This window comes from Balaenoptera acutorostrata, chromosome 2, assembly GCF_949987535.1.
Source record: "Balaenoptera acutorostrata chromosome 2, mBalAcu1.1, whole genome shotgun sequence".
Lineage (NCBI taxonomy): Eukaryota > Metazoa > Chordata > Mammalia > Artiodactyla > Balaenopteridae > Balaenoptera > Balaenoptera acutorostrata.
In genome coordinates, this window is record NC_080065.1 from 161,538,359 (window position 1) to 161,557,261 (window position 18,903).

The 18,903-nt window shown below is 38.3% G+C and overlaps 1 protein-coding gene across 1 annotated transcript in view; it reads right to left on the reverse strand.

Annotated features, from left to right (window-relative positions):
- Window positions 1-2,245: 2,245 nt before the first annotated feature.
- Window positions 2,246-18,903, reverse strand: part of LOC130707185 (uncharacterized) — a 107,425-nt gene continuing 90,767 nt past the window's right edge. Inside the window, exons 3-4 of the mRNA XM_057540407.1 lie at window positions 13,111-13,334; window positions 2,246-2,335 (exon numbers count right to left, since the gene is read on the reverse strand). Of these exons, the coding sequence (XP_057396390.1) occupies window positions 2,332-2,335; window positions 13,111-13,334 (228 nt within the window). The 3' untranslated portion in view covers window positions 2,246-2,331. The remainder of the gene's footprint in view (window positions 2,336-13,110; window positions 13,335-18,903) is intronic.

An 18,903-nucleotide genomic window follows, 5' to 3' on the forward strand; every position in this document is an offset into this window, starting at 1 on the left:
TTGTGATGGATTAAAAGGAATACAATGCATCTTTTTCTAAAACAAGAAAACGAATTATACATATGTGTATAGATACACACCCACATATATATATTAAATTATACACACACATACACCATACACACAAGCAGAGAACCCCAAATTAGATAGAACTGGCCAATAAAGTAGATTATATCTCCCTGGAAGTCACAGAAATGCAAAATAAGACAATGCTATTAATTAAGTAGAAAACTGGAACACAAAATTACATATAAAATTATATAATTATATGTTAAGTTTTGTGTGCATTTGCGTGTGTCAAAAACCAAATGAAACATACTAACATATTAACTGGTTGGTGTTACGGATGTTTAGAGATTAATGTTTTTTCATTTGAAAATTTCCTCATAGAAAATGGTCGTGTATTATTGATTGTGTATTATTTTTATAAGAAGAATTTACTTCGAATTTCTAAAAAGGAATAACAGATATATGCTTGCATAAAATGTCAACAGAGTCTATTCTAATTCTGAAACAAGTTGAAAAAATATTTTCTCAAGACATTCGGCAATTATCACCTAAAATTAAATAGACAAGTCATCTAACTTTGTGTTCAGCTTGGCTTTCTTCATCTTCTGTAATAACCACATTTGTGAAAAAAAACCACATTTGTGGAACAAATTCCTATCAAAGGTTCAGACCTAAACAAAAACTACTGAGTAAAAACACATCTGTTTTGGCTTTTTCTCCGAATAGTTCCCAGTATTTGTTAAAATTGAGATCTTTATATTAAACTACACGCACAAATAAACCCTACCAGGACCAAATGTTACAAAATACAGCATGAGGCAAAGCAAATATATTTCACGACAATAAACTAGGTACCTTCAGGAACAACTTCATTTCTTTTAAGCCATCGCGATAAAACTGCCAATGAAATCATGTCCAGCTTTTTATTCTACAATGTTTTGAATTTCCCTAAAAACATCAAAATATTTCCTATTTCCTCAGTTAATAACCATTTCTATATTCTGACATGGCACTTTATGTGGGCAGTAAAGAAATATTAAAGCAAGCAGAAGAGTGATTAAAAGCAGTGACTAATGTCGGAGAGAGCTGGGTCTGAATCTTCAGTCCTGACTCCTAATTTTATGGTCATTAGAAATTCCTTAACTCCCCCTGAACATTACCTTTCTCACACATAAAATGACAGTAGTAATATTACACCATAGAATTGGAAGGTTAAGTCAGATCACGTATATATAACTCTTAAATTACTATAGTAATTATATTAAGCAAGCAAAACTATGCTAACTAAAAGAAAACAGCCAATGGTATTGATTCCCAAGGAAATGGAGGGAAGTAATGAAGGAATCCTTCAGCCTTTGAATAATAGTCAAGTTTTTCTGTTTGTTTAACCTATTTCCATCTGAATAAGTCAAAGGCGAAAAAGAAATCAATCATGAAGTCCAGTCTGGAGATAATTCAAGAAATCAAGAGATTATATTACAACTAAGTCATGCAACTCAGGTGGAATCAGTAAATAGATTTTAAAACAAACTGGGTCTGGGTAATAAGTAGGAAAGCAATACTGTTGCATAGGTCTCTTGGGTCTTTGCTGAGGTCCCCAAATTCTCACAACTTCCGGTGACTAAACAAGTGCCTATCACTTCCCTAAGGAATGGGAAATAAAAGCAATAGGAATAATTATACTTGGTCCATGACCAAAGGTAGAGTAACAATCTCTAGAAAAGAAGCTTACTGGTCAATACTCTTCAACCTCAAATTTGATTTCTCACTGAGATACCAAGAAAAGTGTTTGAGTTTGGCAATCCCAAGAAACTGACATTTTCAAGTCAATTATGATACAGTTTGGACCTTACCAAGTTTCTACATGTACACGTTGTAAAAAAAAAAAAAAAAAAAAAAGGCATACCACAGAAATAGATGTGGGTAGTGGCAAATCGCTATGTTAGAACACTGAACCTGATTCAATTTCAGCCAGATACTTTATATTCTGCTCAAATTCAGTCTGTCTCAGATATTTACTGAGAATAACATTAAATTAACACCAGGTTGGGGGTGAAGGGTTTAGCCTTACTGACCCATACAATAACTGGTCTTGAGAACACTAGGAACACTGTTGATTCTGTACCCCTTATACTCATTGAAAGAAACCAACATTTCCAGGGAAGTCAAGACCAATTTGTCTTGCCAGATGCTTAGAACAAGGAATTACAAAAGGACAGTTTAGAATATACTCCACCTTCCTGGGTCATGTGTTGCTGTCATCAAAGGAAAAATTCTTGTTTTCCTCTTTTGGAGGAGAGGGGGTGAACAGGTGGTGGTTGTTTACCTGAATACAGAATAGACTAGTATGAATAAAATAGAATGAAAAGATGGTTGAGAAAATACGTAAATAGAAAAGTCTGAGCTGGAAGTTTCTGGTCCCTTTCTTTCCGGTCAGCCTGTACTTTGGTCCTAATGTATATGACAGTGTCCCAAAATGCTTAGTCTACATTCATCAGGATTATGTGCATGTTGCATCTAGAGCACTTAGGGCAAAATTTTTCTTCAAAGAATTTTACCTTTAGGTTGAAAAGAAATATGTTCCTTGTAACATGGTATAGAAAAATATTCCACAAATGGGTCTTCCCTGGTGGTGCAGTGGTTAAGAATCCGCCTGCCAATGCAGGGGACACGGGTTCGAGCCCTGGTCCAGGAAGATCCCACATGCTGCGGAGCAACTAAGGTCGTGCACCACAACTACTGAGCCTGCGTTCTAGAGCCCACGAGCCACAACTACTGAGCCCAGGTGCCACAACTACTGAAGCCCATGCGCCTAGAGCCCGTGCTCCACAACAAGAGAAGCCACCGCAGTGAGAAGTCCGTGCATCACAAGGAAGAGTAGCCCCCGCTCGCCACAACTAGAGAAAGCCCGCGCACAGCAACAAAGACCCAACGCAGCCAAAAATAAATACAGAAAATAAATTTATTTTAAAAAAAATTCCACAAAATAAATCTGATCATCAGCGGAATAAAATTTCTGTGCTGCCTATTTTATGCCAAGGGCTAGTCTAAGTACTGTAAACAAACGTAAACAAACACAACCTTTGGACCAGAAACCAGGTTCTTCAAACGACACTTGAAAACCTGAGATCCTTTAGGCATCCCATAAAATTTGTTTCTTTAACCCAAATTTCACAAAAAGGCAAAAATAATCATATTCAATCTGAGTAATTTAACCATGAGAAAAGTGCCCAACGCAGAGAAGGTTATACCTAAATATTTGTTTAGTGAATAAAAGACACAAGAGGTGAACTGCTACAGCTGGCCAAGACTAGAGCAAGAACAATGATCAGAAATATACAGGTTAAAGAATTTCTCTAGTCAGAAAAAAAAAAAAAGCTAGATATTTTTAAATGTCTGAATGTTTGTTTCGCGGGGTTAGAAGGCAACATAAGGAGAAGTGGTTCAGTACCCTGGATAGCTCCAGGGAGGCAGTTTCTCAAGTCCCAGATCTACTTAGTTGCTGGTGTCTTCCAGCTGCAATTTCCCTGTTAAAGGGCTCTGTCATTTTTAAGCCAGATTCATGCCCCATAAAAACAGAGTAGACTCCTCAACCCCATCCTCACCCCGAAACACATGGAACAAATACGCACACAGAGAAGTCTAGCCTGTTCGTTAAAAAGACAGTATCTTCTGTCCTGACCAGGGAATAAACCTGTCACTTTAGAAAACTGATCCAGGAAGTCTTATCTCTTGCTGTGTGACAGCTGATCCTGAGAGGGCTCACCGCCCAGATCTAGAGTAAGGGTTTACCCACGGGATCGATAAAGTAGCTATCTTCGAGTTGAAGTAAAACGTATTACCACACCATAATTCAGTGTTATAAACTCAAATCAATAAATCTCTTTCTGAAGAAGACTCTACCGGAAGCATAGTACCTCTCCATAACATTCACATAAGTGAAGCAAGTTACCCATGAGCTATGACTACAAAGTCGTGGTAATGATTATAAAGTAACAAGAACTGTAAAGTAAAATGACACCATTTCATATCTCAAAACTATACAGAGCTAAAGTAAAATACTGACAAACAAAAGAGCCTCATCTTTACTATTCTACTTATTTTGCTTACCTACTGAATTCCTAAATCTTTGCTTGTTACTATACCGTAGCAGTCATCTTATGGTTGGACATTTATTTGCATAGTTTCTCCCATACTAGATTGCAAATTTCTTGATAGGAGGGATCATGTATCATTCACCATGGCCAATGGTATCCTGGACACAGTAAATGTTCAATAACTGTTTATTGAATTAAACTGAGTTGAAGTAACTCATCTCTGGTTTATGAAACTTCTGTTTTCATAGCGATACGAGTGGGAGCCATCCCAGGACACAATCATGTCACCGTAGAGAAAAAGGAAGAGTTGTTGGTTCTTTTTTTTTTTTTTTTTTTAAACAGTTGTCTGCTCTCTTTTTTTTTTTTTTTTTGAAATTCACGTTCTTTTTTTTTTATTTATTTATTTATTTATTTATTTATTTATTTATTTATTTATGACTGTGTTGGGTCTTCGTTTCTGTGCGAGGGCTTTTTCTAGTTGCGGCAAGTGGGGACCACTCTTCATCGCGGTGCGCGGGCCCCTCACCATCGCGGCCTCCCTTGTTGCAGAGCACAGGCTCCAGACGCGCAGGCTCAGTAGTTGTGGCTCACGGGCCCAGCTGCCCCGCGGCATGTGGGATCTTCCCAGACCAGGGCTCGAACCCGTGTCCCCTGCATTGGCAGGCAGATTCTCAACCACTGCGCCACCAGGGAAGCCCGAGTTGTTGGTTCTTATAGTAAACGTAACAAAGAGATTTGGGGCCTCTGGAAATATTTACCCCATAAAGAATCCTATGAGAGAAAGTAATACAAACCATACCTTCCCTTCTGCTGAGAAATCACAGAAGATTCTATTTACGTCGTATTTTTAAATCCCCAAAGACTGTATTATGAGGGAGAGAAATATAAAAACAATTGAACCCTTGAGGAAAACACAGGTCAAAAGAGATTCCTTTTAAAGAAAGAAAAAGGAGGCAGGGAAGAAAAGCAAAGCGGGAGAGGAGGAGGGAGGGAGGGAAGGAGAAAGGATGAAAAGAAAGATGATGCTGTTAAAAGTGATGCTGGAGGAGATTAACCAAGATGGCGGAGTAGAAGGACGTGCTCTCACTCCCTCTTGCGAGAGCACCAGAATCACAACTGGCTGCTGGACAATCATTGACAGGAAGACCCTGGACTTCACCAAGGAGGACACCCCACGTCCAAGGACAGAGGAGAAGCCGCAGTGAGACGGTAGGAGGGGCGCAATCAGAGTAAAATCAAATCCCATAACTGCTGGGTGGGTGACTCACAGACTGGCGAACACTTATACCACAGAAGTCCACCCACTGGAGTGAAGGTTCTGAGCCCCACCTCAGGCTTCCCAACCTGGGGGTCCGGCAAAGGGAGGAGGAATTCCTAGAGAATCAGACTTTGAAGTCTAGTGGGAATTGATTGCAGGACTGTGACAGGACTGGGGGAAACAGAGACCCCACTCTTGGAGGGCACACACAAAGTAATGTGTGCATCGGGACCCAGGGGAAGGAGCAGTGACCCTGGGGGAGACTGAACCAGACGTACCTGCTGGTGTTGGGGGGTCTCCTGCAGAGGCGAGTGGTGGCTCTGTTTCACCGTGGGGATAAGGACACTGGCAGCAGAGGTCCTGGGAAGTTCTCCTTGGCGTGAGCCCTCCCAGAGTCTGCCATTAACCCCACCAAAAAGCATGGGTAGGCTCCAGTGTTGGGTTGCCTCAGGCAAAACAACCAACAGGGAGGGAACCCAGCCCCACCCATCAACAGTCAAGTGGATTAAGGTTTTACTGGGCTCTGATCGCCACAGCAACAGGGAGGGAACCCAGCCCCACCCATCAACAGTCAAGTGGATTAAGGTTTTACTGAGCTCTGACCCCCACAGCAACAGTCAGCTCTACCCACCACCAGAGCCTCCCATCAAGCCTCTTAGATAGCCTCAACCACCAGAGGGCAGACAACAGAAGCAAGAAAAACTACAATCCTGCAGCCTGTGGACCAAAAACCACAGTTACAGAAAGACAGAGAAGATGAAAAGGCAGAGGGCTATGTACCAGATGAAGGAACAAGAAAAAACCCCAGAAAAACAACTCAATGAAGTGGAGATAGGCAACCTTCCAGAAAAAGAATTCAGAATAATGATAGTGAAGATGATCCAGGACCTCGGAATAAGAATGGAGGCAAAGATTGAGAAGATGCAAGAAATGATTAACAAAGACCTAGAAGAATTAAAGAACAAACAAACAGAGATGACCAATACAATAACTGAAATGAAAACTACACTAGAAGGAATCAATAGCAGAATAACTGAGGCAGAAGAACGGATAAGTGACCTGGAAGACAGAATGGTGGAATTCACTGCTGCGGAACAGACTAAAGAAAAAAGAATAAAAAGAAATGAAGACAGCCTAAGAGACCTCTGGGACAACATTAAACGCAACAACATTCGCATTATAGGGGTCCCAGAAGGAGAAGAGAGAGAGAAAGGACCAGAGAAAATATTTGAAGAGATTATAATCGAAAACTTCCCTAACATGGGAAAGGAAATAGCCACCCAAGTCCAGGAAGCGCAGAGAGTCCCATACAGAATAAACCCAAGGAGAAACACGCCGAGACACATAGTAATCAAAGTGGCAAAAATTAAAGACAAAGAAAAATTATTGAAAGCAGCAAGGGAAAAACGACAAATAACATACAAGGGAACCCCCATAAGGTTAACAGCTGATTTCTCAGCAGAAACTCTGCAAGCCAGAAGGGAGTGGCATGAAATACTTAAAGTGATGAAAGGGAAGAACCTACAACCAAGATTACTCTATCCAGCAAGGATCTCATTTAGATTTGATGGAGAAATCAAAAGCTTTACAGACAAGCAAAAGCTAAGAGAATTCAGCACCACCAAACCAGCTCTACAACAAATGCTAAAGGAACTTCTCTAAGTGGGAAACACAAGAGAAGAAAAGGACCTACAAAAACAAACCCCAAACAATTAAGAAAATGGTCATAGGAACATACATATCGATAATTACCTTAAACGTGAATGGATTAAATGCCCCAACCAAAAGACATAGACTGGCTGAATGGATACAAAAACAAGACCCATATATATGCTGTCTACAAGAGACCCACTTCAGACCTAGGGACACATACAGACTGAAAGTGAGGGGATGGAAAAAGATATTCCATGCAAATGGAAATCAAAAGAAAGCTGGAGTAGCTATACTCATATCAGATAAAATAGACTTTAAAATAAAGAATGTTACAAGAGACAAGGAAGGACACTACATAATGATCCAGGGATCAATCCAAGAAGAAGATATAACAATTATAAATATATATGCACCCAACATAGGAGCACCTCAATACATAAGGCAACTGCTAACAGCTATAAAAGAGGAAATCGACAGTAACACAATAATAGTGGGGGACTTTAACACCTCACTTACACCAATGGACAGATCATCCAAAATGAAAATAAATAAGGAAACAGAAGCTTTAAATGACACAATAGACCAGATAGATTTAATTGATATATATAGGACATTCCATCCAAGAACGGCAGATTACACGTTCTTCTCAAGTGCACACGGAACATTCTCCAGGATAGATCACATCTTGGGTCACAAATCAAGCCTCAGTAAATTTAAGAAAATTGAAATCATATCACGCATCTTTTCTGACCACAACGCTATGAGATTAGAAATGAATTACAGGGAAAAAAACGTAAAAAAGACAAACACATGGAGGCTAAACAATACGTTACTAAATAACCAAGAGATCACTGAAGGAATCAAACAGGAAATAAAAAAATACCTAGAGACAAATGACAATGAAAACACGACGACCCAAAACCTATGGGATGCAGCAAAAGCGGTTCTAAGAGGGAAGTTTATAGCTATACAAGCCTACCTAAAGAAACAAGAAAAATCTCAAGTAAACAATCTAACTTTACACCTAAAGAAACTAGAGAAAGAAGAACAAACAAAACCCAAAGTTAGCAGAAGGAAAGAAATCATAAAGATCAGAGCAGAAATAAATGAAATAGAAACAAAGAAAACAATAGCAAAGATCAATAAAACTAAAAGTTGGTTCTTTGAGAAGATAAACAAAATTGATAAGCCATTAGCCAGACTCATCAAGAAAAAGAGGGAGAGGACTCAAATCAATAAAATCAGAAATGAAAAAGGAGAAGTTACAACAGACACCGCAGAAATACAAAACATCCTAAGAGACTACTACAAGCAACTTTATGCCAATAAAATGGACAACCTGGAAGAAATGGACAAATTCTTAGAAAGGTATAACCTTCCAAGACTGAATCAGGAAGAAACAGAAAATATCAACAGACCAATCACAAGTAATGAAATTGAAACTGTGATTAAAAATCTTCCAACAAACAAAAGTCCAGGACCAGATGGCTTCACAGGTGAATTCTATCAAACATTTAGAGAAGAGCTAACACCCATCCTTCTCAAACTCTTCCAAAAAATTGCAGAGGAAGGAACTCTCCCAAACTCATTCTATGAGGCCACCATCACCCTGATACCAAAACCAGACAAAGACACTACAAAAAAAGAAAATTACAGACCAATATCACTGATGAATATAGATGCAAAAATCCTCAACAAAATACTAGCAAACAGAATCCAACAACACATTAAAAGGATCATACACCACGATCAAGTGGGATTTATCCCAGGGATGCAAGGATTCTTCAATATACGCAAATCAATCAATGTGATACACCATATTAACAAATTGAAGAAGAAAAACCATATGATCATCTCAATAGATGCAGAAAAAGCTTTTGACAAAATTCAACACCCATTTCTGATAAAAACTCTCCAGAAAGTGGGCATAGAGGGAACCTACCTCAACATAATAAAGGCCATATATGACAAACCCACAGCAAACATCATTCTCAATGGTGAAAAACTGAAAGCATTTCCTCTAAGATCAGGAACGAGACAAGGATGTCCACTCTCACCACTATTATTCAACATAGTTCTGGAAGTCCTAGCCACGGCAATCAGAGAAGAAAAAGAAATAAAAGGAATACAAATTGGAAAAGAAGAAGTAAAACTGTCACTGTTTGCGGATGACATGATACTATACATAGAGAATCCTAAAACTGCCACCAGAAAACTGCTAGAGCTAATTAATGAATATGGTAAAGTTGCAGGTTACAAAATTAATGCACAGAAATCTCTTGCATTCCTATACACTAATGATGAAAAATCTGAAAGAGAAATTATGGAAACACTCCCATTTACCATTGCAACAAAAAGAATAAAATACCTAGGAATAAACCTACCTAGGGAGACAAAAAACCTGTATGCAGAAAACTATAAGACACTGATGAAAGAAATTAAAGATGATACCAACAGATGGAGAGATATACCATGTTCTTGGATTGGAAGAATCAACATTGTGAAAATGAGTATACTACCCAAAGCAATCTACAGATTCAATGCAATCCCTATCAAATTACCAATGGCATTTTTTACGGAGCTAGAACAAATCATCTTAAAATTTGTATGGAGACACAAAAGACCCCGAATAGCCAAAGCAGTCTTGAGGCAAAAAAATGGAGCTGGAGGAATCAGACTCCCTGACTTCAGACTATACTACAAAGCTACAGTAATCAAGACAATATGGTACTGGCACAAAAACAGAAACATAGATCAATGGAACAAGATAGAAAGCCCAGAGATTAACCCACGCACCTATGGTCAACTAATCTATGACAAAGGAGGCAAAGATATACAATGGAGAAAAGACAGTCTCTTCAATAAGTGGTGCTGGGAAAACTGGACAGCCACATGTAAAAGAATGAAATTAGAATACTCCCTAACACCATACACAAAAATAAACTCAAAATGGATTAGAGACCTAAATATAAGACTGGACACTATAAAACTCTTAGAGGAAAACATAGGAAGAACACGCTTTGACATAAATCACAGCAAGATCTTTTTCGATCCACCTCCTAGAGTAATGGAAATAAAAACAAAAATAAACAAGTGGGACCTAATGAAACTTCAAAGCTTTTGCACAGCAAAGGAAACCATAAACAAGACGAAAAGACAACCCTCAGAATGGGAGAAAATATTTGCAAATGAATCAAGGGACAAAGGATTAATCTCCAAAATATATAAACAGCTCATTCAGCTCAATATCAAAGAAACAAACACCCCAATCCAAAAATGGGCAGAAGACCTAAATAGACATTTCTCCAAAGAAGACATACAGACGGCCACGAAGCACATGAAAAGATGCTCAACATCACTAATTATTAGAGAAATGCAAATCAAAACTACAATGAGGTATCACCTCACTCCTGTTAGAATGGGCATCATCAGAAAATCTACAAACAACAAATGCTGGAGAGGGTGTGGAGAAAAGGGAACCCTCTTGCACTGTTGGTGGGAATGTAAATTGATACAGCCACTATGGAGAACAATATGGAGGTTCCTTAAAAAACTAAAAATAGAATTACCATATGACCCAGCAATCCCACTACTGGGCATATACCCAGAGAAAACCGTAATTCAAAAAGACACGTGCACCCAAATGTTCACTGCAGCACTATTTACAATAGCCAGGTCATGGAAGCAACCTAAATGCCCATCAACAGACGAATGGATAAAGAAGTTGTGGTACATATATACGATGGAATATTATTCAGCCATAAAAAGGAACGAAATTGAGTCATTTGTTGAGAAGTGGATGGATCTAGAGACTGTCATACAGAGTGAAGTAAGTCAGAAAGAGAAAAACAAATATCGTATGTTAATGCATGTATGTGGAACGTAGAAAAATGGTACAGATGAGCCAGTTTGCAGGGCAGAAGTTGAGACACAGATGTAGAGAATGGACATATGGACACCAAGGGGGGAAAACTGCGATGAGGTGGGGATGGTGATGTGCTGAATTGGGCGATTGGGATTGACATGTATACACTGATGTGTATAAAACTGATGCCTAATAAGAACCTGCAGTATAAAAAAACAAACAAAACAACTAATACTAAACTTTCATTGGGTTATTTGTATGGAAATATGTTAATATAAATGTTTCAGACATTACATGAAATTTCTAAAAATCTTATATTTGTATTTGTATGGAAATATGTATGGAAATATGTTAATATAAATGTTTCAGACATTACATGAAATTTCTAAAAATCTTGTATTTGTATGGAAATATGTATGGAAATATGTTAATATAAATGTTTCAGACATTACATGATATTTCTAAAAATCTTATATTTGTATTTGTATGGAAATATGTTAATATAAATGTTTCAGACATTACAGGAAACGTCTAAAAATCTTATATGTTCTGGTATAATGTTATAAGTAATAATCCTAGTTATTACTTTAAAATGTATATCTCAGAAATAACTAATTTTCTTGTCAACTGCATTATTATGAACTTTCATCAAATCTTTAACCATGGTCATTTTTAAGTCTTTTGTCATTTACAGACAGTTCTGGGTGTACTCTGATGATTTTGCAAATATGTTCCTATAAAAGAGTTTCATCTTCAAGAAATTCATGGAAAAGACTCTGACAAGTACAGGTTTCTGGTAACTGACTGTACTGCTGAACTGAATGAATAAGCATTTTCAGAACTCTAATGAAAAACTGATGAACTCATAAAACTGCTAACAAAAGATCAAGATGAAAAAAAAGAAATTAATTACATGGGACTGAGTGAACTGATGAGGATGAGTATAATTTTTGTGACTTTCTGTCTGAATTAAAAAAAAAAAATCCCTCAAGGACTCAGAGGAAAAGAATATACAAATCAATTTTCACTGCAAAGTAAAGGAGCTGTTACAGTGGAGGATTACTGGACTGAATGTCAATATTATGACATAGTATAAGTGTGTTTCATGTTTGGTAATTGCAATCATTGTTGCTTTTGTTGTGGTCATCCATGTACAATGCTTGGTGTCAGTCTATCTATCTCTTGTAAAAATAAAATACAGTGTGTGTGTGTGGGAAAAAAAAAAAAAAAAAGTGATGCTGGAGAGTAATGAAAGTTATGTCTTGACAGATGGTGAGACGGTTAGGAAAAGCAGCACCACCCAAAAACTGTACAAGTAGAAAATAAGCTTATTCTTGTTGGTCCATGGATTATATTACACGGAATAGAGGAATGGTGGGTATGTATGTTTGTTCGTTTGTTTGAAGATTACTTGTTGGGCAAATGCTTCCAGGAAATGCTTTGGGAGAGTTCACTTAGATATCTTGCAACAGACGCTCAACTTCAATAATCTCAAAAACTGCCCAAGTTTTCCAAGGCAAATCCACATTGTATGCTCAGTCTCACCAAATTCATATACGCTGTCCATTTTTATTCTTACGTAAAATTTATCTTACCTGAAATTATCAAGTGTTTTAAAATAGTTATTAAGAGTTTGGAGCACTCATGTTAGAAAATTAAGTGTTACCAAGTGAGGCTCCTTTTTTTTTGTTTTTTTTTTGAGGCCCCTTTTTAATTCAGGACGTTTTCCATTTTACTGGGAATCAATTCTGTCTGGTGTTTCTAATCCAGCATGTTAAAAAATCATCCTACAAGGCCTCTGATCTTGTTTAAACACTAAAATTTCACAGTACAGATCCAAATTTCCATAAAAGTGACTCTGCTAGTGAATCCATTTCATTGTCCCCTCCATCTGCAAAGAATAGATTTTTCTTTTCTACCTCAAGAACACCTAATCCTTACATTTTAAGAAACAGTACTTGAGTGCTTTTACTGCCAAAAGTCTCATTGTAATATAGCTGGACTATTCCCCTGTGAGTACTAGTTAGTGCTATTGCTTGTTCACACATGCTTTTTTAATTTCAAGTATGATTAGTTATAGGCAAGTCACTGAATATTTAAATTTGGTACAGATAGGTTTTCAAACTACCTGTGAACAGAAGCTTGTAAATTAGAGGGAGTGTGGGAATATGAAATCTGAGCAGAGCTGTTTAAAATCTGGCTGTTGTACATTATGCTCCCTTCCTTACCTGTAACACCTGCTTTCTGCGGAACCAGAAGTCTGTGTCTCCTGTGGCTTAGGTTTTAGACCGGGGTGAGCGTTGTTAACAGCCTCACCATAATGTCTGGCATGTTCCAGACTCCCCTGTGGTTGAGAATATGCGTAAGTTGAGATGGAGCAGGGAACAGCAGAATCTTCAAAGCCGAGAGAGAAGTCCAGAGACCACAGGGAGACCTCAATGCCCATTACAGGCTTAAAGAAAATAAAAATAAAACTCTAGAATAGTATTGACTTGCTAAAACCCAAAATGAACATAAGTATTAAATTTTTACTAAACTGTAAATCAAACCTTAACAAAAACCTAAGTCATCAGTTTAAAAGGAAACCAAACTGTTGTAATTCTAAACCCAGAGGCAGTAGTGCGGTGTGAGATAAAATGCGTGAGACCAAAAATTGGCAAGTTCTGGATTCTTTTTCCTATTCTGTTTCTTCTGAAATGTACCACCGAGCATATCACTTAACCCTCCTAGACCCTGGATTTCCATTTTTTCATCTGTAAAACAAAGAATCTGGACTAGAAAATAACTAAACTTGCTTCCAGAAATAAACAGGCATTTCATTCCATTTGAACTCAAATCTGACTTGCACTTGAACAGTTCTAAAAAGAGAGAACACTTTGTGTCTTTTATAAATGTGTTATAAGTTTCCGAAGTTAAACTCTAGTTCCTTATGAGGGTAATATGCGTTTTTCTTTCAAAACAATTCCAGATGATAGGAATGAGGACAAAGACCTGAAGAAGTGAAAATATATATATATATATATATATATATATATATATATATATATATATATATATGAATCTATGTGTGGGTATATGTATCTCCAGTTCCAGAGTATATTCTCATTTTCTTCCAAAATCCTGCAAAGTTATAGAAAGTAGAGCATAAGGGCCAACAGAGCGGCTCCTGGCTTGAGGTATGTCTCCTTCACCACTCCTCTGAGTAAACCAAGGAGCCAGAACATGTCAGCAGCAAGAGAAAGCTTCCTGCAACATCATACGAGAAAAGGCCCATATCAGAGTCTAAAGCTAGGCTGCCAAGAATTGCACTTAAGTTGTCGGAACCACAAAGGACAAGGTATCTGCCGCTCCTCTCCTACTGTATTCCATGGTCTTATCATGAGGGACAAAACTACAGCCAGCCTGTACTCAGAGCTGTGGTCCTGCCCTGGCAGCTTGAAATCCTAGTCAGACAGGCCACATGATGCTAATGGAGAAGTCTAAAACATTTAGCAGCGTCAGAAATGAAAAACAGCTCAAGAAAACCCAATGAGGATCCAAGCACTGAGAATGACGTATTTCCTAATGACCAAATCCAAGTTTGGTCCACTGAGACATAGGCCGTCTCTTAGAGTGAAATACCTTAGACAACATTAATTAATATTGTGAGTGATGGTTGTTAAAAAGCAAGGCAGAAGAAATAGTCAAAGTTTAACCTCAAGGAACATGTGTAAACCATAGCTTTGAGAGGAGGTGGCAAACATATAGGTGACTTCCCTGTTCTGTTTATCTAGCAAACAGTCCTAATCAATAACATGAGTCTTTTCTATAGTACCTGGCTCTCAGTTCCACAGTCTTTCTCAACAGCCAGGCCTTACTAATCAACCTGAATTGGCATGAGAAAGAAAACCTATTTACCTCTTTTCCTATAGGAGAAAAGAGCCCTGTGTGTGGAGAACTGGGAAGCCTTGTTAGTCCTTTGGGCTTCACCATTAACCACTTAGACAAGTCACTTTGTAATTCAAGGCCTCTCCACCCTTAAGAATAAAATTTCGAGTAGGGCTGGACTATCTCTAAGTTTCCTTTGTGTGTTCAAGCCTCATATATTTATAATCTTAAGCGACGGGGAGTATCTATGACGACTGAAAAAAGCATGACTATCCCATAACTCAAAGAACTAAAGTTACTCATTGAAGTTATCAATTATCGTTATTTTTTTTCCTCCTGAAGAGCTGCAGATACTAATTATAAGATTCTTTGTCCAACAGTGGTTATTTAAGCCAGGAAATATATTCTAATCCAACTCCTTCACAGATGAGGAATTAGATTTTCAGAAAGGTTAACTGATTTGCATAATGTCATGCCAGTAAATCTGAATACCCAGATTATGATTATCAACACCAAGGTTATTAGCACAATTATTAGTTTTTGTGGAGTTTACAGAGTGGTTTCCAAACTGCAAACCCAAATCTATTGACAAGCCAGTACCTCTCCTCCATCATGGTCTCGTTTGTGGTGATTTCTTTGTACCTGAAGACATTTAAGGTGCCTACGTTCTTTCGATTCCTTCTGATTCCTTTTGATTCCTTATTCATTGAGCACATTGTACTCATCCATTCATACCTGCAATTTGCCAGTTTCCCAATTTAGCATCTCTGAAATATTTACTAGTGGGGAGTATACTTCTTTACCGCATCATAACTATGCAAAGTAAGACCTTATCTAACACAAGCCCTGTGGAACCCAAAGGGCAACCATTTACTGCTACCTTTTTTTTTTTTTTTTAAATATTTATTTATTTATTTATTTTTGGCTGTGTTGGGTCTTCGTTTCTGTGTGAGGGCTTTCTCTAGTTGCGGCAAGCGGGGGCCACTCTTCATCGCGGTGCACGGGCCTCTCACTATCGCGGCCTCTCTTGTGGAGCACAGGCTCCAGATGCGCAGGCTCAGTAGTTGTGGCTCACGGGCCTAGTTGCTCCGCGGCATGTGGGATCCTCCCAGGCCAGGGCTCGAACCCGTGTCCCCTGCATTGGCAGGCAGATTCTCAACCACTGCGCCACCAGGGAAGCCCCCTACTGCTACCTTTTTGTCTATTGTCTTTTACCTGCATGTAGTTGCTGTTTATGCTTCCTTGAGCGGAAATTAATTAACTCCCTAAAAATCATCATGATACGGCATAAAATGATCTTAATACGTCACTGTGTCTGTTGTCTAAGCTTGAATCCAATTTTCAAGTGCTTTATGTTGATTTGATAAGCAAGAAGAGGCATTTCAGGTTGTACATGAAATAAATGAACATAAATTCACCAAGTGACCATATTCCTGTGGGAGCAAAAGGAGGCATGGTATTTAGCATAAATGAGTGTAAGTGGTGAGTTAGATAAGTAGTCAGGAGACCCGAATTCCATCCTCAACTTTCACACTAAAGGTACAAACTTGCACAACTTTCCTCACTTCCTTGAGCCCCAACTAAAAGTGAGGGAGTTCAACTCGCTTTTCTAAGATTAGATTCATAGCTATCATTTTATGACTACCATGGGCAGCCCCTAATACCCCCTCCTCTGCATGTATGGCAGCTCTTCTGGGCAGTTATCTAATACTTCACGTGGCAGCGTACACCAGCCCCTGTGCTGTGCTTCGCCAGGATGGCCCACTGCCAGACCGGCAGGCACAGCCTCCGGCCCTATGACGAATCCCAAGCATCCCAGGGCAGCAGTCAGTAGCAGCCTGCTTCAACAAAACCTAAGAAAACAAAACTTCTCATCTTCACCTTCAGTCTTTACTACACGGGACAAATTTAAGACCTTAATGGCTTTTTCCTCCAGTGTAAAGTGCCAGGCCAGCTGGCTCTAAAATACTTCATAAAGCATGCAAAAAGCCCCAACTCCATAGGCATGTATCACTGCACTAAGAAGGGACCTTGGAGAGTTTTAATATTAAAAACTGAGACCCACAGAATGGAGATGTTAGGACTAGAACCAAGCGTTCTTGATTCCAAACCGGTGTGCTCCCAAGGGGAATTTATCAAAGTACAGAGAGAATTCACAACTTACTTCAGTGGATTTTAGTGGGTGTTTCTGTAACACATCATGCAATCTAGTGTTTTCTTAACATTCATGGTGAAAATTTTAGAAATCTCTACATCTTGATTGTTATAGTGAAGCAGTACAGTAATGAGACAAAGCATTTGTTCTCGAGCTAAAATCACGTCTCCTTCACTTATATTTGGCCAAGTTAACTTCTTTGCACTTCTTTTCGCCGTCTGAAAAATGGCATTAAAAATGCTTTCAAATTATTTTTGAAAGTTAAAGACAGATAGCTAATGTAGCATTAGTAGGGCTGTGCCTTCACACATTCCTTAATGGAGTCAAAAGACATATGTTGTCTGACGGTCACAACAAATCTTACAAATTAAAGTATCTCTTCAATGTGGCCTGATATCCAAGTTGGCCCTTGGGCTAACATCCTAAGATGCACTAGTGATCTTGAGGACATTTCCTGCAAAGGTCCTGGACTGATACTGTTCTTTGTTTCCAGGACTCTTAGAACCAAGCTGCATGGAAATATGACTGGGGATTTGAGAAGATATTTTGTTTTTTAAACACAAGTTTAAATAAACTTAAGTAATGGAAATAAAAGAAAGTTCTTATTTTTTTTTTTTTAATCTCAAGATGGTACAGGAGAGGCTTCAAATGTACCACTTCCTGGTAATGTAGAAATAATTTCTGAGAACATTAATCTCAACACAGCAATTTAAACCGACACACGTGTGCATTCATTATAAAAACAAATATCAGCTGCAAGACGTATTATTCAATGTAGGATCAGACTATTTTTCAAATGTGTCTTAAAGCCCCGCCTCTACAGGAAGCTTTTCTCAGTTTAAATGTACTCGACTGTCCCCAGGTTTTAGTCCACAACAGGAAGCAAGATGCATCTATCACATTTGCAGAGGTATTTTCATCTGCAAGTTGCAACATTATGGAGCTAAAAGGAACCTTTAAGACCACCCATTGCAAACTTTTCATTTTAGAGATGAGAAACTGGAGCCTGCGAGGTTATATAGTTTTTTTTGTTGTTGTTGCTAAAAACAGAAAAGCAAAAAAGAAGCTGAGACTAGGCTAGAACAGAATGCACATCACTAGGTAGGTAATCTGGCCCAGTGCTCTTCCCAGGAGTCATGGGATCCATGAGATCCGACTTTACACTATACAGCAGGCAGAATTAGTTAGCAAGACTCAGGCTCGGAACAAATCACTCTGCCTTTGCCTATACCTATTCTAAATGAATTCCTCATATCTGTCAAGGATTTGTCTTACTTTCGTAAAATTAGAATAGCTTTTTAAATGTTTCTTTCTTTCACGACTTTTTAAAAAACATTGTTTAATTGCACTCTGTCCCAAGGGTTAGTAAGTGCTAAAAAACAATGGTTTCAGACAGATTATACATTGTTCTTCTCTTCTCCATTGCTAAAGATATTCGTAAAGCATGCTTTTCCCAGTAGCTTGGGCTCTAATTTCTGTAAGTAGTCTACCTAACCAAGATCCACAGAACGAAAAATGTGTGATAGCTCTATGTCACCCTGATAAGACGCTGACAGTTTTGTTTTCACCTACAGATCCCTGAAAATGTTCTCCTAGGAACTAGCCCAACTATTAAAAGGGTACCACGGAAAAATCAGTTTAGGGATATTGGGGTCAAGCCAGGGAAGAGGACCAGTATTTCTGTTGCTGTGTCAAACCAGAGAAGTAAAATTCTCATTTCAGATCAGTGTGGAATAACCCTGGAATTAGGTCATGATGCTGGCACTGGAGCAACAGTTTCCTCAGTGGAATCTCTTAAAAGATCCATAGAAATATGCTTTTGATGCACTTTGAGCTTATAATTATTGTCAAAATAAAGTTAAGTAACTGCTGATAGTAGGTTCTACATGCATTAATCACACATAAACAATGTGAAGTCTTCTTTACAAATTCTAGGCAAGCTAAATAGTTGTAAAATAAAAACATTTAAAGTACTTCAAAGAACCTTACAGGAATTCCA